This window comes from Apus apus, chromosome 18 (genome assembly GCF_020740795.1).
Source record: "Apus apus isolate bApuApu2 chromosome 18, bApuApu2.pri.cur, whole genome shotgun sequence".
Taxonomy (NCBI): Eukaryota; Metazoa; Chordata; class Aves; order Apodiformes; family Apodidae; genus Apus; species Apus apus.
Genome location: NC_067299.1, coordinates 2,131,047 through 2,154,132, shown reverse-complemented (window position 1 = coordinate 2,154,132; position 23,086 = coordinate 2,131,047). Strand labels below are relative to the sequence as shown.

Below are 23,086 nucleotides of genomic sequence, written 5' to 3'. Positions count from 1 at the left end.
GTTGCTCACAAGAAAGAGGATCGTGTTAAATAACTACAAATCCTGAGCTTTAGCATTTCACCCTTGGTACAAAAAGAATGAGAAAGAACTTTCAAATTAATTTGATGCCCCTCCCCATTTTTGCATCCATGTAATGCTGAATTATTGTCTGAAAGGGTGCAGTGACAAAATCAGCCAATGACAATTTTTTCTGTTTTCTGGTCTTATGTCCTAAGGTTGCAATGAAAATCTAAGAGGAACCTCCTCGTTTTCCCACCTCTGTGACACGAAGGTTGATCTCCAGCTGCAGCCTTGCCCAAGGGATGGCAGGGACAATGCAGAAGGACCTTGGAAGCAGCACATCCACGGTGATTGTTCCCAGGGCTATGTGAGTCTTGTTACTTTCAGAGATGCTATAAATGAGTTCAGGAAGTGTGTTACTGCAAAATGAATGGTTGTGTCTTGGGAGGGATTTGTTAGAGCTTCATTAGCCCATTAACACTCCCACAGCAGTGTCACAGGAGTGATGCCAATTTACATTAAATTGGAATTGCTTCAGTTTATATGAACAGGTTATTATAATACTTTGTTATTTGAATTTAAAGAACAACTTGGTCTTTACTTACTGAGCTGCTCTTTGAGGCAGACCAAACTAACAGGAAACCTCATGGCACAGCCAAAACCTCTTGTGTGGTACAGTTTGTAAGCTATTCTGTCCTTCAGGAAAAGGAAGTCTTTTCTGATGTGCTGTGAATCAATAGAAGTGATTACAGGTTGCTGAGATTGCACATTGCTAGCTACTACATTTCTCAGATCCTTGTGCAAGCTGGGGAAGGGGCTAGAGCACAGGTCTGATGAGGAGCAGCTGAGGGAACGGGGGGTGTTCAACCTGGAGAAGAGGAGGCTGAGGGGAGACCTTCTCACTTTCTACAGCTGCCTGAGAGGAGGTTGGGGTGAGGGGGGGGTCGGTGTCTTCTCCCAAGTGACGAATGATGGGATGGGGGGAAATGGCCTCAGTGGGAGGTTTATATTGGATCTTGTGAACAATTTCTTTACTGAAAGGGTTGTCAGGCCCTGGCCCAGGCTGCCCAGGGCAGTGGTGGAGCCCTTGTCCCTGGAGGGGTTTCCAAGCCGTGTAGATGTGGTGCTGAGGGACATGGGGCAGTGGTGGCCTTGGCAGGGCTGGGATAACAGCGACTTGATGATTTCAAAGGTCTTTTCCAAGCAAAACGATTCCACGCTTCTATTTAAAATGTCGATTGTAACTTTGCCTCTTTTGGAGATAAGGAAAAAAAACAAAACAAAACAAAACACAACAACCAACAGGTTTAAAGTGCTCAACGGACACCACGAGGGGCAGGCGGCAGCGCTCTCCAGCCCTGCCGCTCGGCCTCCTCGCTTCCCCGGCAGCGCGGACCCTGCCCTCCCTCCTTCCCTCCGCAGCAGCAACAACAACAACAACCACCGCCCCCCCGCACCCCCGCCGTGCCCCCCTTCTCCCGCGGCTGCTGCCGGCTCCCGGGGCGGAGCGCGGCGGGGCCGGGGCTTTATCCCGGGCGGAGCGAACGGCTCCTCCGCCCCTGCCGCCATGGCCGAGCCGCCGCCGCAGCCCCGGCCCCCCGCAGCCCCGCAACCCCGGCCCCCCGCAGCCCCGCAGCCCCCCGCAGCCCCGCAGCCCCGGCCCCCCGCCCGCCGCCGCTGGCCTCTGCCCGCCGTCGAGCCGCTGCTCTTCCTGGTCACCCTGTCCCTGGGGCTGCAGGGCCCGCTGGCCACCCAGTACCTCTGGGACCGGCTGGGGGCTGAGCGCGGCTACATCGGCCCCAACGGCAGCAGCTCCGCCGGCTGCGGGAACGGCAGCAGCGCCGACCCCCTGCGGCAGGTGGGAGCGCTCGGGGGGCAGGGAGCGGGGCTGCCCGCGGGGCGCCGCGGGACGCCTCAGGGCTCTGCTGCTTCTTGCAGGAGGTGGAAGCGCTGGTCTCCCACTGGAACCTCTACATCAACCTGGGAGGCTTCTTCGTCGGGATCTTCTCCGTCACGCTCCTGGGGCCGTGGAGCGACAGCGTGGGCCGCCGGCCGGCGCTCATCCTGCCGGCCCTGGGGATGGCCCTGCAGGCGGCCGTGTACCTCCTCGTCATGTACCTGCAGCTCCACGTCGCCTACTTTCTCCTCGGCCGCCTTCTGAGCAGCCTGACGGGAGACTACAGCCTCATCCTGGCCAGCTGCTTCGCCTACGTGTCCGACACCAGCGACAAGCGCGCGCGGACGTTCCGCGTGGCCATCCTGGAGGGCTGCCTGGGCCTGGCGGGCATGGTGGCCAGCGTCGGGGGCGGCCAGTGGCGCAAGGCCCAGGGCTACATCAACCCCTTCTGGCTGGTGCTGGCTGCCAGCCTCGCTGCCGCCCTCTACGCCGCTTTCTGCCTTCGGGAGTCGGTGAAGCAGCCGAAACCAGCCAAGCTCTTCACCCTCCGTCATTACCGGGCTGTCTACAGGCTGTACGCGGCCCCGGAAAACCTCCGCTCCAGGCGGGGGCTCATCCTTTACTCCCTGGCTTTCTTTCTTCTTGTCACTGTACATTTTGGAGCCAAGGACCTCTATGTTGTGTACGAGCTTGGCTTCCCTCTCTGCTGGGCTTCCGACCTCATTGGGTACGGCTCAGCTGCCAGTTACCTGGCTTACCTGAGCAGCCTGGCGGGGCTGAGGCTGCTGCAGCTCTGCCTTGAAGACACCTGGGTGGCAGAGATAGGACTGATCTCCAATATTTCTGGACTGGTTGTGATATCTCTTGCTACCACCACACCACTGATGTTTGCAGGTGATGCTGGATTCTTAAATGCTCTTATCTTGCAGCTTAGAGATGCCAGGAGGGCAGCGTGCTCCTGGGAGTTCGAGCACGTGGAGGAAGTTCTGCCTCTGCTTCAGTCCTGGTGCCAACAAATCTGTGGACGGTGACAATAAAGTTGGCCAAACACTTCAGCCATATAGTTCCTAGGATGTTAGGTTTCCCAGAAGCTGTGTTGTGCTGCAGACATAGACTAAAGTGAACTATGAGATGTGGGAGGGTGAACTGGGTCTAAGAATAGCAGGGAGAAAATTCCTGGAGCTACAGAGTTCTGGGATTGACTTTGGAGACTTTATTTTTCAGCTGAGCTTTCCCTAATGTTTTGTATCTTGCTCACAGGTTATGGGACTCTCTTCCTCTCCATGGCAGCCACTCCAGTCATCAGATCCAAGCTCTCCAAGCTGGTCAGCGAGACAGAACAGGGTAAGGAGCTGCTCTGCTCAAGCCAGGTCCTGAAACACTGTTTTCTTGGAACATTGAAACCAAACTGCTTTGGGAGGTTAGGACTTCCCTGGCTCCTTTGGACTCCTGTGTCCTTGCATTCACCCTCAGGCCCAGGGTAACAGTTTATTTTTTCAGAATAATTGTCATGCATCCTTTTAGAAAGCTCTTGAAAGCTCTGCTTTCAAGATCAGGACAAGAGAAGAAAAGCAAGATGAAAAATACTGCATTCAAGCTCAGGGATGGTTCATTCATCCGTTTGTTTCCAAAACTTTTAGGAGCAGCAAGAGTTCAAATGGATTATGTAATGAGCGGAAAATCCTGATTTCCCTGACCATGACTCCTGTCTGTAGATCAGTAACAGCAGGAAGAAACCCAGTGTTGTTAGAGGGTTGTATCATTGACCATGGTGGAAGATGATGGATAATCCGTAGGAGGAGCATGTTTGCCTTTCTTCCAGTAATTTGGTTGGAGAGCTTGCACTTGCTGCTAAACACTGCCCAGGAGAGCCTCTCAGGCAGGGAGACAGAGGGGAGGAGAGAATCGAGGTGGCAGAGATCAAAAGGTGGCTTTGCACAGTTCATGTTTCTTACATGAGAGTGAAGATGGTGCACACCTGAGACCAGATTCCCGACCTGTGAAGTGCAGTCTTGTGCTGCGCTTAATGGTTAACGCGCGATAAGCTGTGCTTGGCACTGACCCCATCTATACAGCCCTGTCTTAATGCATTTACAATCCAGCTGATACCCAAGATCCCTGCTCGGCTCAGGTGATACAAATTCTGGAGGTCAGTGACATGGTCCTGGCCACAGAGAAGCTGAGTGACCAGGTTTGGGCTGCCAGGCCAGCCTGGTGGGCCTGATCTCTGCTCCCAGCTCTTGCCTACCACACCTGACCCTGCACGCCAGCTTTCTGATGGGAAGAACAAACCTTCAGAAAGACTCCCAGAATCCAGCTGAAGGGGATGTGTTAAAGACATTTGCAGGCAGGGCTGTCTCACCATTAACCTCTTCTTTGTCTTTTCCAGGTGCTCTTTTTGCCTCTGTTGCCTGCGTGCAAGGGGTGTGTTCACTGGTGGCTACAGGAGTGTTCAACCCTCTCTACTCTGCCAGTTTGCACTTCATGAGGGGATTCCCATTTCTCTTTGGGGCCATAATTCTTCTTATTCCAGCAGCTATTATTGGGTAATTTCCTTCACATTTCTAAACTTTGCCACGGGGCCTGTGAAGTGTAATGTGAAAAACACTCTTTGCCCTACTCAGGGTAGAGTTCACAGTTTTTAAGGCATATTTTCAGTTATGTTTGTGGGAGGGAGTTTAGTGCCTCAGTGAGCAGAGATGTGAGTCCATTTCTTCTAAATCTGAATCCTAGGGAAGAAATAAACCTGCAGCCCAGGTCATGTAGCTGCCAACACTCAAAGTGCTTCAAAGTCTCACTCCACCCTCAGAGTGGAATCCAAAATCAGGACCTGAATTTTAAAAGTCCTCCTTTATAAAAGAGATAGAGCTCTCTTAGCAGACTCTCTTCCTGTTGTTTCTCTACAAATAAAAGCAAAGGTTGAGTTATGATAGAAAATAAATCCCCTGGTTGGTTCTGGGAGAGAGAATGTGTTGGGATCTGTGGTAGAAATGAAACAGCTCCTGGCAGGATCATTTTGTTCTGTTCCTTTGAAAGTGTGAAACTCACTGCATTCAGCTGCCTCCCAGTGTGCCTTTGTAGGCTCTAACTGTTCTTTCTTTCCTAGGTGGATAGAAATCTGGGACTCAAACCGTGACTACTGTCACTTCTCAGGTGCTTCCCCATCCCCTGCAGATGGCTCAAAAGTGGCTTAGCAACAAGGAATCAGCCAGCTTGGCACTGTCTGAAGACTGCTCGTTATTCTTCTCTTGAAGGACAGATTGGTGTGGAAGGGACATCCTGCTGGTTTTTACTAATTTTTAAATGCCAAGGAATTGGAAATAATGGCTCAGATTAAAAGCAGGAACTTGATTTGCAGATGTGAAGCTAGTGTGCTGGCTCATCTCTCAGAGAAGACCCAGGAGACCCAAAAATGAATCAAGAATAAAAGCTGTTGTTGGCCATTTGCAAGGCTGGTTAGTGCTTTGGGGTTTGGTGGGAAGGGAAGGTTCTGCCGGATGCTTTCAGTGGTGAGAGAAGACTGAACTCTGGGTCAATTGCCGAACGTGTTCCCCTCTGGGCACTGCAGTGAGCAGATGAGCTGCTGGTGTGGGTGAGGCCCTAAGCAAAGCCTGCAGAGCCAGACTGAAGCACAGTTACCCAACAGTGTCTCCCTGAGGAGGAAGATCTGAGCTACAAACCAGTGTGTTGTCAGTAAAAGTCACGTGAACGTCACCAGCCGGACCAGGCTCCTGCAGAGACACCGGTGATGGGGGATCTGCCAAGGGGTGCAGTCCCTGTCCTTGTTGACTGAACTAACTTCAGCTTTGCAAGTTAGAGGTGTCCTAGGGAGAGAACCTAATGCATGAAGTGCTTGTAGGGAGGAGTGCCAGTGGTGTGTCCTGCCTGTCTGCAGCTCAGCCCAGGATGCCAAGGGTCCTCTTGAGAAGTAAAAGCTCACGGGACAATACTAAGGTGCAAATAGGTGCCTTAACTGACAGTTACCAAAACTGGTGAAGTTAAGACTAAAATTTACAAAATTGGGCCTCCCTGACTGAAGGCCCTTAAGTTATAAAAGTGTGACAAGTGTGCCCTAGTGGCATTCTGCAGAGCCAGAACAGTCCTTCCTTGTCCATGCACAGTGCTGTTGGGATGTGCTGGTGTGGGGACAAGACGTGTCCTCAGAGGTACATTTTTTGTTGTATGGGCCATAATTTTGTGTCTGTGACCCCACCTCTGCTGCCCTTCTCAGAGTATGCTGGTGTCAGCAAGCAAACCCCTTGGTCGTGGTATCGTAATTGCTCTTTTTGAAGCATTAACTGTATTGCTGCAATTCTGTTTTCTTCAAGCTGCCATAAACCAGCAGTTCTGGGTACACTGTGTTGCACACACAGTTCAGATGCCGGCAATAATGTTCCTAACTGTGAAACTGCTTAGCAGACATGTTACTTTCAGGGTGAATAAAACCTCCATTCTCTTTTATGGCTCATAAAATGACAGCTTTGCTGGTGCATCTCTTGATGCTGTTTGTCCTTGCCTGATTCTGTGCTTCTCTCCATTCATTTCATGCTGCCTCCTTTATGGAAGATTGCAGCAGAGAAGCAGCAGCAGGAAGTGATGCTTCGTGGAGAATGAGCCTGTGAGAGTCCTGAGTGTGGAAAGATGCAGATTTAGGACTTACAAGCAGCCAAAGCTTGCTTCTCCTGAACACCAGAGCAAGGCTGGCAGCCCTGCTTCGTTTGTGACTTGTTCTTCAGTGTGCAGGAAACGTGAAATGCTTGTGGACAGCTTCCTTCCCTGCTCGTGAGGAGTTTGCGATAAAAGCAGGAAAAGTGGGGAGTGGAGAAGGAGAGAGGCTTTGAGAACTTGGTGTTACATCAGTTGACCTGTGTGGTCCTGCCAGTGGACACAGGCAGGCTCCATGTCGGGTTGACAGGCTAAGCCCAGAATTAGCCTCCCTGGGGAAGAGGGCAGCTGTGAGAGCTGCACGAGGTATTTGTGGCTGAGCTGATCATGAAGGAAGGCTCCTCTACCAAAAGACTCCATGGGTGCCAATCCTATCAGCTGCTCAGTGCTGTGCAGTGAGGTGAAGCTTGTGTGCTGGCTCGGCCTTCCCCTTTGTGTCAGGGTGCTCACAAAGGAGAAGTTCAATAGGAACTATTAAGCTCGATTAAAAAAAAATTAAAACAACGTTTTTCTAGGCTGTCCTCCAAGAACTACAGCTGTGAAGCAAACACATGATCCATGCACGGTGACTGTGCAGCAGGTAGAGAGCCCCTGGGATGCAGTGAGCAGCAGCAGCCCCTGCAAGATGAGCATGAAGCCTGGAACCCCGTGGGGAATGGTGCCTGGAGAATGTCACCTCTGCTGCCCCCTCGGAGGATGAGAAAGCCTGAGGGCAAGAGCAAGCATGAGAAGGCTGCAGGGAGAGAAGCATGTGACACAGAAAAGAGGTGGGGATTTAGAGTAAAAACCAGGTTTATTAACGATGAACAACTGATAGAACAACGTTGAACACTTTCTGACATGACATAGCAAGGTAATAAGGAAGGGTGGGAACAGAAGGATTCCTTTCCTGTCTGCTCTGACTGGAAGGGGCTGGATATGGGATGTTTTGTCAAGAGCAGGTTTCCTTAACATGAAATTGACAATGATGGGGAAAGAGGAAAAGTAGCAGTCTGGGCAGCTGGGGCATGAGATGGGATCTCATTGCAGGCGAGACACTTAACCTGTAGAGGACAAGTAAGACTTCTCTATGTTGGATGGTGGGTGAGGAGGTTAATTGCTAGAGAGCTCCTGGGAAACAAGATGCAATAGTCTTACTGTGTGTTACTGGAGGGAGAAAAATCCTTAGGGCTGTTTGTGTGGGACCACAGAGGCCACGACATTCGATCAGTTACTCAAGACTTTTCCCGGAAGAAGCTCACAAGGGGCTTTTATCCTTTGGCAGATTCACCTTTGGGCTCATCTGCTGGCTTCCTCGTATTTAACCTGGAGATTAGATAGGTTCTGTTTTTGGTGAGTGGAATGCTGGGCTGATATAGCTATTAACCTTTCACTGGAGAGCAAAGATGCCATTAACTGTGAGCTGATAAGAAGTATCCATAAAGCTCTGATTAATCACTGGATTTTAACTTTTAAATTTCTCAGATGTTCATAAATCTAAGCCAAGGGGAAAATGTTTGTGTTCCTGCCAGGTAAGGCAGACTGGGAGGCTATGCGGAGAGCCAGGAGAAGGACAAGGTGGGTGAGACCCCTCATTACCTACTGAAAAGGTGGAGTTATCTTGAGCAGGGACAGGCAGAGGTGCTTGCTTCTTCTGCAGGGTGGTCATCAGCCTGGTCTCTACAGCATCGGGGCAGGCTGGTTCCCTGGCCATGCCTTGCTCTTCTCCCCGTGTGCTCTGAACAAGGGTGTCATTTTGCATTATTCAAAAAAGACAAGCTCAGGCAGGAGCTGCAATTTCTTGTCCTAATTGCAAAACAGGAGGTTGTGGAGAGCCTGCTCACCTTCCAGGCAGGTGAGAGAAGCAGGAGGAGGCTGGCAGTGCAGCATTCAGGGCAGGTGTGTCAGGGTGCCCGTGGTTCCCCACCTGCAGTGTTAGCAGCTGATGCTGCCAGTCCTGCTCCCAGTCTGTGCTCACTCTGAGCAACCTCCACCTGCCCTTGGCATCCACTTCCCTTTTTCCTGATATTTCAAGGCTGAGTAACTGCAAAAAGAGCTGGTGGGTGTTGAGAAGAGATCGGTAGAAATAAAACAAATAGTACTTGGTATTGCATCCAGCAGAGCAGGGACAAGGCTGAGCCCTTAGCCAGGGCTCTCAGAGGTGAGAGCTCATCAGCAAAGAGATGCTCCAGCTCCTGTTTGAGGGAACAGACCACAGGAGATCCTCTGTGGAGCAGCAACAACAGAATAACGTACAGCCGGAGTAGAACAGCTCCCCAAGTACAGTACAATTAGCTTCTTGAATATCTGCATGGGTTTGTGTTTCCCAGTCACAGTCCAGCCTCCTGTGCCCTCTGAGTAGAGGTGTGGTGAGGTGGTAAAGCTGAGATGTCAGATGGAGGGAAGGGAGTTGTTTTAGAAGAACTTTTTCCAAAGACCGTTTTGAAACTTCACAGGATCTAACCCAAACTTCTCTGGCCAGAGATAAGAGCACAAAGTGGTTTTGCAGCAGTAGGAGGTGAAAGGCACTCGGGGAGGGAGCGAGCTCAAGTGATAAAGGGACATTACTGGGAAAGAGAAAGGTTCCTCTGCATGGTTTAGAAGCCTCTGTGTGTTATCTTTCCCAAACACGGGGATTTCATTAGGGCTTAGCTTTTATTTGTCCTTTCCTGCTCTCAGCTTCTGATGTTCCCACAGCTCTCAGCAGAGGCCACACAATGCTTGTGGACCACTCCCTCAACTGCTCTTCTCTCTCTTGAGTGTCCTCTTGCAATGGATTCTGCACCAGTTCCCCAGCTTTCAGTCCTCAGAAGAACTCTTCTCTTTGGAGGAAGCTGCAGCCATTTGTGGGGCTCTGGACAGTCTCTCCCTCGCACCCTGGAGGTGTAGCCTGCATGACCTGACCCAAGGGAGGATGTGGAAGACAACTGATCCATCCCAGAGTCCACCCTGGCTTGGTTCACCAGGTACCACATCAGTGAGCATTGGCCTTTTGGAGCCAGGGACTTGCATTTGGAGGGGGAAGGGGGACAATGAGGCACAGGCCTTGTCTCAAGCCAGGGTACTAAGGTAGGGAAAAATCTAGAAGGAGAAATTTGGCTCCACATTAAAAGAGGTCAGCTGGGAAGTCTCTGAAGGGGGATGAGGTGCTGTGCTGGTTCTAGGTCTGCCCTAGGGAGAGCAAACAGTCCAGGCTGTTCTCTGACCCTGCCGAGGAGTCCCGAGAGGAACGGCCCTGGAGAAAGCGGATGATTTTGTCGATTGTGGCTTCCTGGTACTCGTGGGACCACCTGTGTTCAAGGGGAAGATCTGATTTAATTTTTCCTCCACTCCCGCTCTGTAGAAGCTCCCCTTTTCCTCACAGAAAATGGAGGAATGCTGGATGCTGCAGGAAAGCCTCTTTCCCTGCGCCCAGCCAGGCTGGGGAGCTACGAGCAGGATGGGATGCCGGCCTGGGCTGTTGCTGCACAAGGGGAAGAAGAAGGGAAGAGGAACCCAGGTGAGCTGCAAAGCCTGCTGGGGGCAGGAGGATGGGTGTCCTCTGAGCAGCAGTGGAGTGGGGAGCTCTGTTACCCTGAGGAGCCCCAAGCACAAAACCAGCAGAACAGTTATGGTTGGGACCTTTGCTCCCTTCGGGCTCTTTAGTATCTGAAGTGACTCACCTCCCCTTTGGACTGTTTTGCCTCCCTCATATGTTTCTCCAAATTTCCATGTGCTCTTTGCTACTTGCTTGTGCAAGCTGTTTTCTCCAGGTGTCAAGGTACTCCACAACATGTTACTGTTACTTACTTGATACCGTTGAATTTCAGGACAGCCCTCATGTCCTCGGGAAGTGTTTCTGGGTCCGGCCACTCAAAATGGTCTGTAACAGGTACAATGTTCTTTCCAGAGTTCAAGGCCGTCACAATCTCCTGCAGGAACATGCAGGTGCTCAGCTATGGCTGTGTCAGCCCATCACCAGCCCCTTCCAGCTCCAACATCCACCAACCTCCCACCTGGTGGCATCTCCTACCTTGTGCACCCAGTCCTTGCACTCAGGGTCTCCCATGCACTTGTCCAGCGCGTGTGGCGAGAGGACCAGCACAAAATTGCGGGCGCTCATGACGCTCTGGATCAGCTTGTCCTCAAACTTCCCTGCCTCCAGCTTCTCCACATCAATGAACACACTGAAGCCGTGCAGCTGCAGGTGGACCTTCAGCAGGCTGGTGGTGAGAGGAGAGGAGAGGAGAGAACACTGTGAGGAGAGCACTGCCAGTGCTGATGTTTCTCACCACACTGACACAGAAGCGGTGGGACAGGAGCAGCAAACGGGCTCCCACGGGGAGCAGCACAGTCTTTGAGATACCAGCCCAGCCTGCTCACAGCCGTCGGTGCCCACAAAGAAGACACAGGGAGCAGGACATTAACTCCCTGCTGTTGTCCCCTACAGCCCTACGAGCACGGGGTGAGGAAAGGGTAAGTTAGTGTGGAGAGGTGGCGGTGACAGGACTGGGAACTGGCCTGTCCAACCACAGCACATGCTGTCCCCATTTGCACTGCAGCTTTTGGCAGCCTCTCCCTCCCCCTGCTGCAGCCTGCAGCTCCCCCCGCTCCACCACTGATCACCAGCCTTGGCTCTGGGCTCCAGCCCAGCACCACTTGGTGTCCTGCAGGACTCACCTGGCCAGCTGTGACCCGGTGCTCCTCCGGTAGCTGATGAACACATCAGTCCCATCAGAGGCAGTTTGCAGCGTTATGGGGGAGTGAAGCATTTCTAGGCAGAGCAAATGGCAGCCAAAAGTTAAAAACACCCAACATCTCACCCCAAACAACTCTCCATGCTTGTCCCCACCTGCCTGCTCTGGCGCAGTGAGGCTTTTTGTGTCAAAGCTGCTCACCCCTGTGTGGAGGCACCTGCTTTAAATGACCACATCTTTGAGCTCCTACCCTCAGGCGGGGTCTCTATCACTATAGATGTGGTGGCCTTTCAATACTTAAAGGGGGCTTATAAGACAAATGGGGACAGACTTTATCAGGGCCTGTTCCAACAGGACAAGGGGTGATGGTTTTAATCTATGAGAGGGGAGAGTCAGTCTAGGTGTTAGGAAGAAATTGTTCACAAGTTGGTGCTGAGAGAGCTGGGTCTGTTTAGCTTAGAGAAAAGGAAGCTGGGGGGGGGATCTCATCAGTGCTTATAAACATCTACAGGGGGTGTCAGGAGGGTGGGGCCAGACTCTTCTCAGCAGTGCCCAGTGACAGGACAAGGGGCAATGGGCACAAACTGCTAAACTGGTTTAACCTAAATATAAGAAAGTGTTTCTTTACTCTGAGGGCAACAAAGCGTTGGAACAAACTGCCTGGGGAGGTTGTGGAGTCTCCATCTCTGAAGACATTCAAAACTGGCCTGGATGTGTTCCTGTGGGATCTGCTCTAGGGGATCCTGCTCTGGCAGGGAGTTGGACCAGATGATCTCCAGAGGTCCCTTCCAACCCCCACCACCCTGTGATTCTGTGTTTCTGTGGTGAAACCCTGGCCCAGGTAGCCCAGAGAGGTGGTAGATGCCCCATCCGTGGAAATATTCCAGGTCAGGTTGGACAGGGCTCTGATCTAGTTGAAGATGTCCCTGCTCACAGCAGGGGGCTTGGACTAGATGACCTGTAAAGCCAGGTCAGAAAAGTTTCTCCCAGCCCACACCACCCTGTGACACTGTGACCCACACCCCTGGCCATGGTGAGGATGCGGACGCGGTGGAAGCCTGTGGTGATGTGACAGTCCTGCTGCAGCTGCTGCTCCGTCACCCGGTGCAGGAAGTTGCGGTTGATGCCGCAGGTGAGCAGGTTGTAGGTGTACTGACGGAACTGGGGGTCGATGCTGCCCAGCCAGTCGGCCAGGTTGCTGCGGTCACAGGTGGAGTAGTTTGCAAAGGTCTTCAGCTCTGTCAGCTCCCGGAAAAACCTGGTGGAGAAGCAGATGAGAGCAGGGAGGGGAGGCTGCTGGAGCAGGCAGGATCTAGAGACGTTTGGTACCGTGTTTTTATTCTGCACAGGAGGGAGCACAGCTACATGTCGTGGTGAAGAATGAGCTAAAGGAACAGAAAAACAGCTGCACAACTGTGGGAGTGTTGTTCCTCAGGACACAGAGGTATGAGGAGCATGGCTAAGGGAGGAGAAGCTCAGGTAAGCTCCCATCTTTCTGGGTAACTTGCAGGATCCCACCTCCCCTGTGCCATAGGTAGTCTCTCCCCATCCCCTCACCTCTCCTGTGCTCCCGTTGCAGGAATCCCCCTGGGACAGCATGCGTCCCTGGAAAAGCCCTGGCAGTCCAGGCTTTGCAGTTTGAGGCTCTGTGTTCTGGTCTTTGCAAGCAGGGAAGGGCACAGATCTTTTCCCTGGCTCTGCCACTGTGGTGATGACCGTGAGAGAGGCCAGCACGCCCTTGTGGTGGTCCCGCCCTTGTGGTGGTCCTACCTCTTGCGAGTGATGCTGGAGTCCATCCCCAAATCTTCCTGCAGCTCCTCCTCTGTCAGCCTCAAGAGAATGTCCCCATCCACCTGGTGGTCCTGCCAAGAGAAATCTGGGCTGGAGAGGTCCTAGGAAAAGCTGTTGGGTGAAATGCTGCAAGCTGGGGCAAAAGGGCCCATCCAGGTGTCCCTCCCCTGGCATGCAGCCCTACCAGGAAGCTCTGGCAGTATTTGTTGAATCCGATCTGCTGCAGCCATGTCTGGACCTCACAGGCCTTCCAGTTGGGAACCGTGGGCAGGATGCGCCGAGGAACCTCCTCCCCTATCATGCGCAGCACCTTTTTGGCCAGGGAGGAGGTGGTGCTGCTGGTGGAGTAGCACACTACCCTCTTCAGGCTCTGTGTAGCCCCGATCTCACTGAAGATCTGGGGATACAAAGGGAAGAGATGTCACTTTGTTTTCCCTCCTCCTTCCTATGACCCGTGCCTGGCCAGCTGAGGACTCTGAGAGCTCCCAGGGGAGCAAAAGACACCAAGATGCAGTTGTGGCACCTCTTCCCTTTTGCACCCTCAGGCCAACCTACCCTTTACCTTTGTTTTCTTCTGCCTGGTTTTGATGGCAGCCTCGGTGCAGAGGTAGAAGGCAGCGATGCACTGAGCTTCCAGCCGTGAGCTGTCCAGCAGGGGTACCAGCCGCTGCAGGTCCTCTGCTGTCCTCCCCTGGCTGTTGTCGTTGCTGTCCAACATCTGGCAGGCGAACTGCTCCGGGTCCAGGGAGGCGATGAACGGCTCCACCAGCGCCAGCGTCCCCGAGCGCTCCACCTCCTTCTCGATTTCCTTGTTGGTGGCCAGCACCGTGATGGCCAGGCACGCGTGCAGGCGGAGGAGTTCATCGTCTCTTGAGAACACCAGCGGGAAAAGCCACTCTGCTGTCCTCTTCTCGATCATCAGGCGCTGGTTGGCCTGCCCTCCATACATGGCACAGTTGGCCAAGGCCATGGCGCAGTGGCGCAGCACGACGGGGTCCGTCCAGCGGCACCAGTAGAGGATGGCATCCAGGCCTCCATCAGAGATGAGCTGGGAACAGGTCTCCTCGGTGTGTTTGAACATGTGCTCCAGGATACCAGAAACACTCTGCGCCAACTGGGGAACATCTCGCTCCTTGGCTAAGTTCAGAATCACTCCCAGACCGATCCGAGCGATCCGATCCCTGCGGGAAGGAGAGACACAGGCAGGGAGTGAGGACTGTGACTGGTGTGGGAACTCCCTGGTGCTTTGGTGGTGTTTGCCCCGTGGCAACCAACTGTGTCCATGTGGGACATGGCTGCCAGATACCCTGTCAGGCTGTGATGCAGTGAGAAGAGACAGGCTGGTGTTGGAAGAACCTGTCTGGGTCTGATGGAAGAGCTTGTGCTGGGACAGAAAAGGGGCTGCAGAGCCCAGGACCACCCTGCCAGAGCTCTCGTGCTCGAGGTGAGACATACATAGCAATTAACAGTGCCAGGGTAGGTGGGTGCCAGGCTAGAAATAGATCTGCTAAGTCAGCTTTGCTGGGTGCGTGTGAGCTGCTCTGTGTTTGAGGGTGAACACTCGTTTGTCCCTCACCAGAGCTGTCCTCTGGCTGCTCTCCAGATCAGTGCCAAACCCAGAACAGAAGTTTCACACCTGGATGAGCAACCACGCAGAACTGGCCATGGGGTGTGTGAGAGGTGGGAACCTGCCTGTCCCTGGGATGGCAGCTTGGGGAAAAGCTGTTTGTTTCCTGAATCCTCTGCTCTCCTGGAAGAGGACAGCAAGAGGCTGGGAGCAGGTGGCTGAGGGCCACGGCTGGCCTCAGGACCCCAGTGCTGTGAGGATGGTCCTAAAATGAGACCTAGATGGGGCTGTGCCCTCCAAGCAGAGTGAGGAAGGGGAATGCTGGGCACCCAGCTGCCCTCCCATGAACTTGCCTGGGGCGAGGGGGCAGCTCCATCTCTACCTTTAGAAATGACCCGTTGGGTGCTGTGATGGAACTGCTCTGTTCCCAAGGCACAAGTGCTGGTGTGGGTGCCCCATGCCAGGCTGCTCCTGAGGGCAGTGGCACTTTTGTCCCCCAGCAGTGGCCTCCCTGCACTGGCAGGCAGGAAGAGCATTTCTGGGAAGCCTGTGGCCCATGTGGCTCATGCTGACCTTGGGATAGGTTTGGCAGTAACACTGTGAAGAGCTCTGGAAATAAAAACCCTCAGCCTCTGGGCCTGGCTCCAAGCCCAGACTTGGCCACGTAGCTGAATGACAAACACAGCCCCACCAGGTCCCCGACTCCCTGCAGCTCCAGGATGGAGTCAGGACTGGTCCAGCTCCTGGCTGAGCACCACTGCTGCTGTGCATGGATGGTAGGAGAGGCCTCTAAGCCAGGGGCTTGGATCTGGGAGGACACCATATACCTCCTTGCCATCACTCAGAGGTTAATGGAGGGTCAGGCTGGGTGGAGTGAGGGCCTGGGGTGCCCATAGCTGCTTCAACACCCTGGCCCATGAGATGCTCCTGGAGCAGAGATGGCAACTCCAGCAGCTGCTCTCTCTTGCCAGGAAGCTAAGAGCTGAATTCAGACCATGCCTGTGATGTTTCCTGGGATTAATTCCAGTCTAATGGACTTTCTTGATTTAGCTGTTACTTCTTTTTGCCTGCCAGGGCATCCAGTGAGGCCCAGGCTGCAAGTTCATGGCCTTACAGCACAGCACAGACACTGATGGGCACAGCACAGACAGTGCTGCCAGGGTGTGCTGAACCAGACATGGGGCACAGCACAGAGCTTGCCTGTCAGGGGACCTTGTGGGAGCACGTTCCTGGTGTTTGGGGGGTGAGCTGTGTGCAGGTGCTGCATCAGCACTGCTGTGCATTTAGAGGTGTTGGGTGCCACATGCACACAAACCCTCATACATGTGCTGGTGTTCACACACATGCACATACATGCTCCCACCCTGCGTTTGAGGACACCTTGGCAGAGGCAGCCTATTGCCTCTTACCTGTCCTGGGGAGCAGCACACACATCTCCAGCTTCTGAGCTAGGGGCTAGGGGCTTGGGGGGAGGGCTCCAGGGGCCACTGACCACCTCCTTGCAGCCTCACTGCAGCCCTGGTCAGCAACAAAAAGTCTCTGGGAATTTGCTTTGTCCTCCTCCACCTGCCATGTTTATGTCTGAAGGGGGGTCATGTCTCACCCTTGAGGTCCCCAGCCAAACCAACCCAGCTCAGCCATGAAGGGTGTCTTGGGCATGTCTGGGTGGCTCCAGGCTGAGGGTGGCTCATGAGGACACCCTGATCCTCACCAGCGTCTCTGAGCTGGGGTTGGTTCTCCTGCCTCTGGCTGTGGTGGGGCAGGTTGTGCCATTGCCTGGGTATGGTCAGCAAGCAGGGGATCCCCATGGGCCAGTGCCAGGTGTAGGGGGGCACACTGTGGAGCTGAGGGGGTTTGATGCACCGGGAGCCTCCAGGACAGGGGGATGTGGTGGAGTGGGTGGAAGAGATCCCTGCTGTGCTCGGGATGGTGGAGAGGGCTGTGCTGGGTGTCTTTGCAGACTCACCTGTTTTCTGCCACCAGGATCTGCTCCAGGAGTTTTCCTGCCTGGCACTTGGTCTCCAGCTCCGCCGTGTACAGCAGGTTCAGCAGCAGGTCCAGTCCCCCCTCCAGGCGGATCACATCGCACAGCACTTTGGCCACGTCCCTCCCCAGCGTGGGCATCCCCCAGGCCTCCTCCACCAGCTGGAACACCTCCCCGATGGCTCTCCTGAGCTCGGCAGGGCTGGCTGCCGCCTTGGCTCTGCCCATCGCCCGCTGCAGGGCGGGCAGGATCCGGTCCAGGGCTGCCCGTACATCGGTGTGGACCCCGGGGGAAACCTCCCGGCGCTCCCTGGCGCTGCCCCCGCCGGCCCAGCTGCCCGCCTGGCTCACACACTCCGGCACCGACAGCCTCTCTGCTCCCGACATGGCGAAGAACCGGCACAGTTTATAGAGGGAGACGAGCAAGGTGAGCACCATCGGCATCTCCTACCGCAGCATCCTCGGGCACTGGGAGCGCCCGGGCAGGGTCGCCGCGCTCCCTGGGGGCAGAGGAGGGGGGATAGGGCTGGCCAGGGGTCCAGCCGCAGGGCTGAGCTGCCGGCTCCTTGTCCCCTCCCTGCCCTGCCGGGATGCGGAGCTGGAAGCGGTGGCAGGAGCCGCCTTCCCGGGGGCAGGCGCAGCATCTCCGGTCCTCAGGGGCTGATGTCACCCCGCGCAGGCGCCGCCTCTCCAAGGAGGGGCTCATCTCTGAGCAGCAGCATCCCCCTCCTCGCTGCAGATGCTCTGGCATCCCCCCCCAGACCCCTCCTTCCACGGCCCTCTGCCTGCCCAGCCTGAGCTGGGGCTTGTCCCTCTCTCCCCATGCCCAGTCCTTCCCCATGGAGGGGCCCTTTGTCTGAGCCGCTGCTGTGGTCACCTCCACAGCTGGCAAGGACCCTGCTTTTGCAGCAGGTCCGAGGGATGCTGGGACCCTCTGCGACGGCTGAAGGGGGCTGAGGACTCGCCAGGGCGGTGGCCGTGGCCGCCAGCTGGTTGTTGCCACCCTGGCACTGCGTTTTGAACCCATTTGGAATCAGTGCAGGGAGTAAATAGCTCCCTTCCCATGGTGGAAATTCGTAGCAGTTCTGGGTGGGATCAGGATTTGCATGATAAAAGAAAGAGCAGAGGCAGTCTAGGCCCTTTTATTTTCTTTTTTCCAGGCCAGACGTGCTCAGGGCAGAAATGCTTTGGACACTTCTTGCCTGTGTTGGGAGGAGCAGCTTAAATCCTTGGCTCCAAAACCAGGTTGTTGCCAGCTCAGACTGAGACTTAAATTCAAGTTGATGTTTTGATGTCACAGAGTGGCTTTTAATCCTCTTTGAATCCACTACCCAGGGATAGACAGAGGAAAAGGGACATTAGCTCACAGCAAAGGACGGTAAACAAGTCGACCCGAGCGGCGCGACACTGCAGGAGAGGCTCAGCACAGAACCAGTAAGGATTTTGCTGCTAAATTATTATTAACTCTGGGTAACAATACAGGCTGTTTCGATGCAGCACAGCAGGGGGGTTTGCTACCTCGGAGGAGGCTGCTGCTGGTGGCAGGCAGAATTCAAACTATTGCTAGAGCTCCCCATGACCCCATTACTCCAGCCACCCCTCTCCCGGGGTCTCCTCCTGCCATGCTTTGAGCACATCAGCTGGGGAAGGGCTTGGTGAGCCTTGGTGGGTCTGTGGTTTCTGAGGGGTAGGAGCCTGGAGCAGCAGGAGGGAGCTTTGTCTCAGCCGATCAGCAAAAGCAGGTCAGACAGTGCCCCCCCCACCAACCCTGCACCTTTTTAGGGCTCCTGTCTCTCAGGCTCGATTCGACAGGGATGGAATGAAGCTTTAGTGCAACGCTGGGCTGGTGCTTGCACCTGGGGATAACACCAGCCCTGCACTAGCTGGGGCCAGGGGACAAGGAGGAAGGTGACGAGGCTGCAGGAGAAGTCCTGCCCCAGAGGCTCGTGCCTGGTGGCTGCCCTCAGCTCACTGGGGCTTTCCAGGTGGAAATGCCTCTTGCAACACCAAATCAAAGCTCTTTCCAGCAAGGGTGGAAGCAGCCGATGCTGGGAACTGCCTGTGTCTGAGCTGGCAGAGGTGAGGAGAAGCAGGCACCCTGCTCGGTTTCTTCTCTCCCCAGATCTTCCATTAAAGCCCAGAAATGCTCTGATCCTGCCCCGGTGCTGGGATGGACCCTATGGTGCTCCTGCCCCAGTAGTGGGAACAGCTGGAGGCACTATCTCTGTAGCCTCGTCTGCATTTGCTCCTTGCCCCTAATTAAATAAACACCCCAGAGTTATTGAGAGCTGCTGAAAAAGCTGATTCAACATTAATTAGTAACTGAAAAGATGGGTTGGAAAGGGAATGATGGGAGCAAAATACACAGGCTTTTGTTTGCCTACTGCAGTGAAAGTGCAGAGGGCTCCTGCTCTCCCTCCCGGCCGCTCACCTCTGGCCCCTGGTCCTCATGCAGAGAGGTGGCACCTGCCCCATCCTGAGCCACCATGCCTTGGGACTTCCCAGGTCTGCTCCCAGCCTTGATGACATAAAAAAAAAAGCTGAAATCCCAAGAACAAGCCTTCCCAAACAGTGACATTTGGGGAAGAACAAGCCCACGGCTTTTCCCTTTGCCCCGGAACGCTGCTCCCTTGTCCCCTTTGTTAGGGTTTTTGTCTTGCTGAGACCAGACTTTGAAGCAGCTTCCCCTTGAGGTGGAGTCTGGCAGCTTTAATACCATAAGGTATTATGAAATAAGTGTGGCAAGACCTCAAAACTGGTTCCTGTTGTCCCTTCTGCTCTCAGAAATGGTGTCCAACCCACACCCTCTCCGGGAAGGTGCTGGCAGCAAAGGCACAGCCAGCAGCTCTTGGAGCTGCCTGCACATGTGGGGAGCCCTCTCCCTCCTGCCAAATGCACCCAGCTTGGTGGGGCTGTTGGGGACGCTGGGTGGGAGAGAGTCTCTGCCCCTTTCCTGTCTGTTCTGACCTTGGCCTGTTTGTTTTCTCCTGCTGGGACAGGCTGAGCAAACAGTGGATGCCAGGGACCCGGCTACAGCTGCGCTCCAGCCCGCACAGTTGCAGGAGGGCTGTGCTCCCGGACACCCAGGATGAGGCTGCTCTTCACAGCCCTCCTGCTGGCTGCTGCCCATGCTGCTGAAGGTGAGCTGGAGCTGGCCAGCCCCCACGAGGTGCCTCCTGCTTGTAGCCTGGGTGGGGATGGAGAGAGTGCAGCTCCTGGCATGATGGAGGGGCTGGGAGCCCAGGCAGGGTGAGGAGGGGACCAGGTGGTGGCCGTGGCCACTGGCCGCACTGCCTACACCTCACAGCGTGGGGAGAAGACAAGCAGGGAGCTCACAGGTATCAGTGGTGCCTGGGCAGTTCCCTGGCCATCCTACAGCTGGACTGGCCATGGATCCCGTTCCAGTGGGATCTGGGTGGGAGTGGGGAGAAGTGCCGCTGTGGCCCTGGGAATGGGGGTATCCATGGAGAGGTGGGGTTCCCCATATCTAGGCTGTGCCTGTGTTTGCTTTCACCCCGGGACCAGGCTGGGGGGGGAGGCCCCAGCCCTGCTGCCCAGCCCACGTTCCCCCTCCTGCACAGAGTCCTGCGAGGGTCGCTGCGATGAGGGCTTCAACGCGACGTACAAGTGCCAGTGTGACACCCTCTGTGTGTACTACCAGAGCTGCTGCAGCGACTACACCACCGCCTGCAAAGCCAAAGGTACCGGCCCTGCAGCCAGCCCCTTAGCCAGGGAAGGTGCCACTGGGGTGGCCACGGGTGCCCAACAGCACAGGGGCTCAGAGGTGTCCGTGCTGGGTCAGCTCTGCACCCACCTGTGTCCGCAGGGTGGAGTCAGTGCCAGGATTTGGTGGAGGGTGCTGCAGCACCAGCGGGTTCAGCAGCTGGCTCACTGCCTCCCACCATGTGGGACCCTGGGGGTCCATGTGACTCCGTATTGCCTGGGAACAAGTAGCTCCCACACCCAGACCCTGGGGGAGATGCCCAGGGCTCCCATGGACCAACCTCTTCTCTCCTGCAGTGACCCGGGGGGATGTGTTCGCCTTGCCAGAGGATGAGTACCTTAACTACGACCTCAATGTCAACTTGGGCACAGAGCCACCCACAGCTGAGCCACCCACGGCTCTGCCACCCGTGGCCCTGCACACGCCAGAGAACAAGCCAGGCCCTGTGGAGACACCAACAGATGTGCCAGTGGTGGAGGTGCCCTACACCACATTGGATGGGTTCTGGGACCCTGATCCTGAGCCCGAGCCCGAGCCTGAGCCCGAGCCTGAGCCCGAGCCTGAGCCTGAGCCCGAACCCGAGCAGCTGTGCAGCAAGAAACCTTTTGATGCCTTTACTGACCTAAAGAATGGCTCCATTTATGCTTTCCGAGGTACCTTGCAGACTTTTCCCAGGCTCTCAGGGTGTGCTGCTGCTCTGTCACCCCTCGCTGGTGGCTGGGGTCTGTCCCACTGCTCCCACCTCCACTCTCTCCCCAGGGAAGTACTTCTATGAGCTGGATGAGAGAAGTGTCCGGCCTGGCTACCCCAAGCTCATCAGCGACGTCTGGGGCATCGAGGGCCCCATCGATGCAGCCTTCACACGCATCAACTGCCAGGGCAAGACTTACCTGTTCAAGGTGGGCAGGAGCCTGGCTGCAGGGCTGAGGGTACTCCCGGGGCAGCCAGCATGGTCCCAGCCCACGCTGGCATCCTCTGTGCACACAGTGCCTGCCAGATATCCCCAAGTCCCTGTGGCTGTCCAGGGCCCCGTGTGCCCATAGCCTCCTCTCAGTCCCCACCTGGCAGACCTGTTTCTGGGGGACACTGCACCCAGCTCCCTGACCCCCCCCTCTGTCCCATACCCCCAGGGCAGCCAGTACTGGCGCTTTGACGATGGAGTCCTGGACCCCGAGTACCCACGCAACATCTCCGACGGCTTTGAGGGCATCCCCAACAACATCAACGCGGCCTTCGCCCTCCCTGCGCACAGCTACAGCGGCAACGAGAGAGTTTATTTCTTCAAGGGTACAGGGTGCAGCCCCCCCTTCCTAGGCACAGCCTGGCACCAGCAGCCAGGGGCAGGACGCCCCTCTAGCTGCTGGTGCCCCTCGAGTGTGTGTCCCCCACTAATGCCCTGTGTGTCCTCTCCTAGACAAGTACTACTGGTCCTATGACTTTGCCCACCAGCCCACCCAGGCTGACTGTGAGAAGTCCTCCCCCTCAACCGTGTTCAACCACTACGCCTTCATGAACCGTGACAGCTGGGAGGACATCTTTGAGATCCTTTTTGGTGGCAGGACTGGTAAGTGCTGGGCCAACCCTGGGGGAAAGGGCTGGTGGGTTCCAATATAGCCTGTGCTGACAGGGAGCAAGGGGTGCAGGCACCCAGGGAGGATGGAGTGATGCCTAGGATGAGCCACTGTGCTTGGGCAGGAGCTTGGGCTGTGCACAGGAACCCCCAGGCCATGGCTGCATCTCCTACAGCATCCCAAATCCCACCTTCTTCAGCTTTTATGCCCCACACTACCCAGCCCATCATCAGCCACCTCACCCCAGTGATGTTGCTGGGAACTGTTTATTCCTACTGGAGATTCTGTAGGAAAATCACAGCCCTGGGCAAGAGAAATGAAAGAGGGAGAGGAGGAGAAGGGGTCTCAGAAGCACAGAGCTGAGCCCAGCCAAAGGTGGGACAAGGGGCTGCTCCGGGCTCTGCCGTGTCCCCGTCACACATCCCATCCAGGCTGGGATCCTTTGGAGCATCCCTGTCCAAAGACCTACTCCCTGTGGGTCTCGGAGCAGGTGCTGGGGGCTGCCCATGGGGCTGGGCTCAGCTCACCCGCATGGGTTGCTGCCCCTCTGACTTCACCCTCTGCCCCTTTTCCAGTGGGAGCGAGCCGCCCCCGGTACATCAGCAGGGACTGGCGGGGGGTGCCCAGCCGGCTGGATGCCGCCATGGCCGGCAGGATCTACGTGGCCTCCCAGCAGCCCCGGAGGAGGAAGTCCCGTCGCCAGCGCAAGAGGTACAAGAACCACCGGTCACTGAATCTGGGGTTCTGGAGTTGGCTGCAAAATGACTCCGACTCGGCGGGTGTTGAAAACGACTGGTTGTCAGGCTCCAAGTGCGAGACCCTCCAGAGCGTCTACTTCTTTGTGGGAGGTGAGTCTGGGAGGGATGCGGGGAGCCTGGCTGCTGGGGCAGGGGGAGGGCTCCATCTCTCAGTGATGTCCCTGAGCTCTGGGATGCAGCGGGAAGGTGTGCAGGGCTGGCAGCCCCCCGTGGGCACCCTGACGGCGATCTCCCCTTCCTCCCAGACAAGTATTACCGCGTCAACCTGCGCACCAAGCGCGTGGACCTGGTGCGGCCCCGCTACCCCCGCTCCATCGCCCAGTACTGGCTGGACTGCCCACAGCTCGGGGAGGAGAGCACCTGAGAGGGCCCTGCTGGGCAGTACAGCCCCCAACTAGACAGAAATAAACGGAGTGCCGCACAGGCTGGAGAGCCCTGTCCATCCATCCTGTCCATCCGTCTTGTGGTCTGTGCA

General features: G+C 55.6%; 3 protein-coding genes across 4 annotated transcripts in view; 2 read left to right on the top strand and 1 right to left on the bottom strand.

Moving 5' to 3' along the window:
- The window catches only part of LOC127392032 (NAD(+) hydrolase SARM1-like), a 30,786-nt gene extending 13,647 nt beyond the window's left edge, over window positions 1-17,139 (bottom strand). The window contains exons 1-9 of one of the 2 annotated variants that reach the window (XM_051635441.1): window positions 16,542-17,139; window positions 13,571-14,189; window positions 13,193-13,405; window positions 12,988-13,079; window positions 12,240-12,475; window positions 11,201-11,294; window positions 10,554-10,743; window positions 10,331-10,452; window positions 9,501-9,831 (exon numbers count right to left, since the gene is read on the bottom strand). In XM_051635441.1, the coding sequence (XP_051491401.1) occupies window positions 9,702-9,831; window positions 10,331-10,452; window positions 10,554-10,743; window positions 11,201-11,294; window positions 12,240-12,475; window positions 12,988-13,079; window positions 13,193-13,405; window positions 13,571-14,189; window positions 16,542-17,002 (2,157 nt within the window). In that variant the 5' untranslated portion in view covers window positions 17,003-17,139 and the 3' untranslated portion in view covers window positions 9,501-9,701. Of the gene's footprint in view, window positions 1-9,500; window positions 9,832-10,330; window positions 10,453-10,553; window positions 10,744-11,200; window positions 11,295-12,239; window positions 12,476-12,987; window positions 13,080-13,192; window positions 13,406-13,570; window positions 14,190-16,541 lie in introns of those variants that run through there. The other variant, XM_051635442.1, reaches the window with a different exon arrangement.
- SLC46A1 (solute carrier family 46 member 1) lies at window positions 1,568-5,342 on the top strand. The gene is made up of 5 exons (XM_051635674.1): window positions 1,568-1,858; window positions 1,939-2,791; window positions 3,158-3,241; window positions 4,287-4,443; window positions 5,004-5,342. The coding sequence occupies exons 1-5, from the start codon at window positions 1,568-1,570 to the stop codon at window positions 5,089-5,091; spliced, it is 1,473 nt and encodes a 490-aa protein (XP_051491634.1). The 3' UTR covers window positions 5,092-5,342.
- Window positions 17,140-17,884: 745 nt separating the features above from the next.
- Window positions 17,885-23,057, top strand: VTN (vitronectin). Its single transcript, XM_051635449.1, has 9 exons — window positions 17,885-17,992; window positions 19,558-19,698; window positions 20,140-20,259; window positions 20,579-20,935; window positions 21,042-21,181; window positions 21,413-21,569; window positions 21,697-21,846; window positions 22,429-22,701; window positions 22,857-23,057. Exons 2-9 carry the CDS (start codon window positions 19,647-19,649, stop codon window positions 22,973-22,975), a joined length of 1,368 nt encoding a protein of 455 aa, XP_051491409.1. The 5' UTR covers window positions 17,885-17,992; window positions 19,558-19,646; the 3' UTR covers window positions 22,976-23,057.
- The last annotated feature ends 29 nt before the right edge of the window (window positions 23,058-23,086 follow it).

Bases quoted from the DNA above. Each gene is read 5' to 3' on its own strand.
- VTN (XM_051635449.1), top strand. From the start codon at position 19,647: ATGAGGCTGCTCTTCACAGCCCTCCTGCTGGCTGCTGCCCATGCTGCT. The intron at 20,936-21,041 runs GTACCTTGCAGA...CTCTCTCCCCAG, and splicing joins CTCCATTTATGCTTTCCGAG to GGAAGTACTTCTATGAGCTG. The intron at 21,182-21,412 runs GTGGGCAGGAGC...CCATACCCCCAG, and splicing joins GCAAGACTTACCTGTTCAAG to GGCAGCCAGTACTGGCGCTT.
- SLC46A1 (XM_051635674.1), top strand. From the start codon at position 1,568: ATGGCCGAGCCGCCGCCGCAGCCCCGGCCCCCCGCAGCCCCGCAACCC. The intron at 1,859-1,938 runs GTGGGAGCGCTC...TGCTTCTTGCAG, and splicing joins GCGCCGACCCCCTGCGGCAG to GAGGTGGAAGCGCTGGTCTC. The intron at 3,242-4,286 runs GTAAGGAGCTGC...TGTCTTTTCCAG, and splicing joins GGTCAGCGAGACAGAACAGG to GTGCTCTTTTTGCCTCTGTT.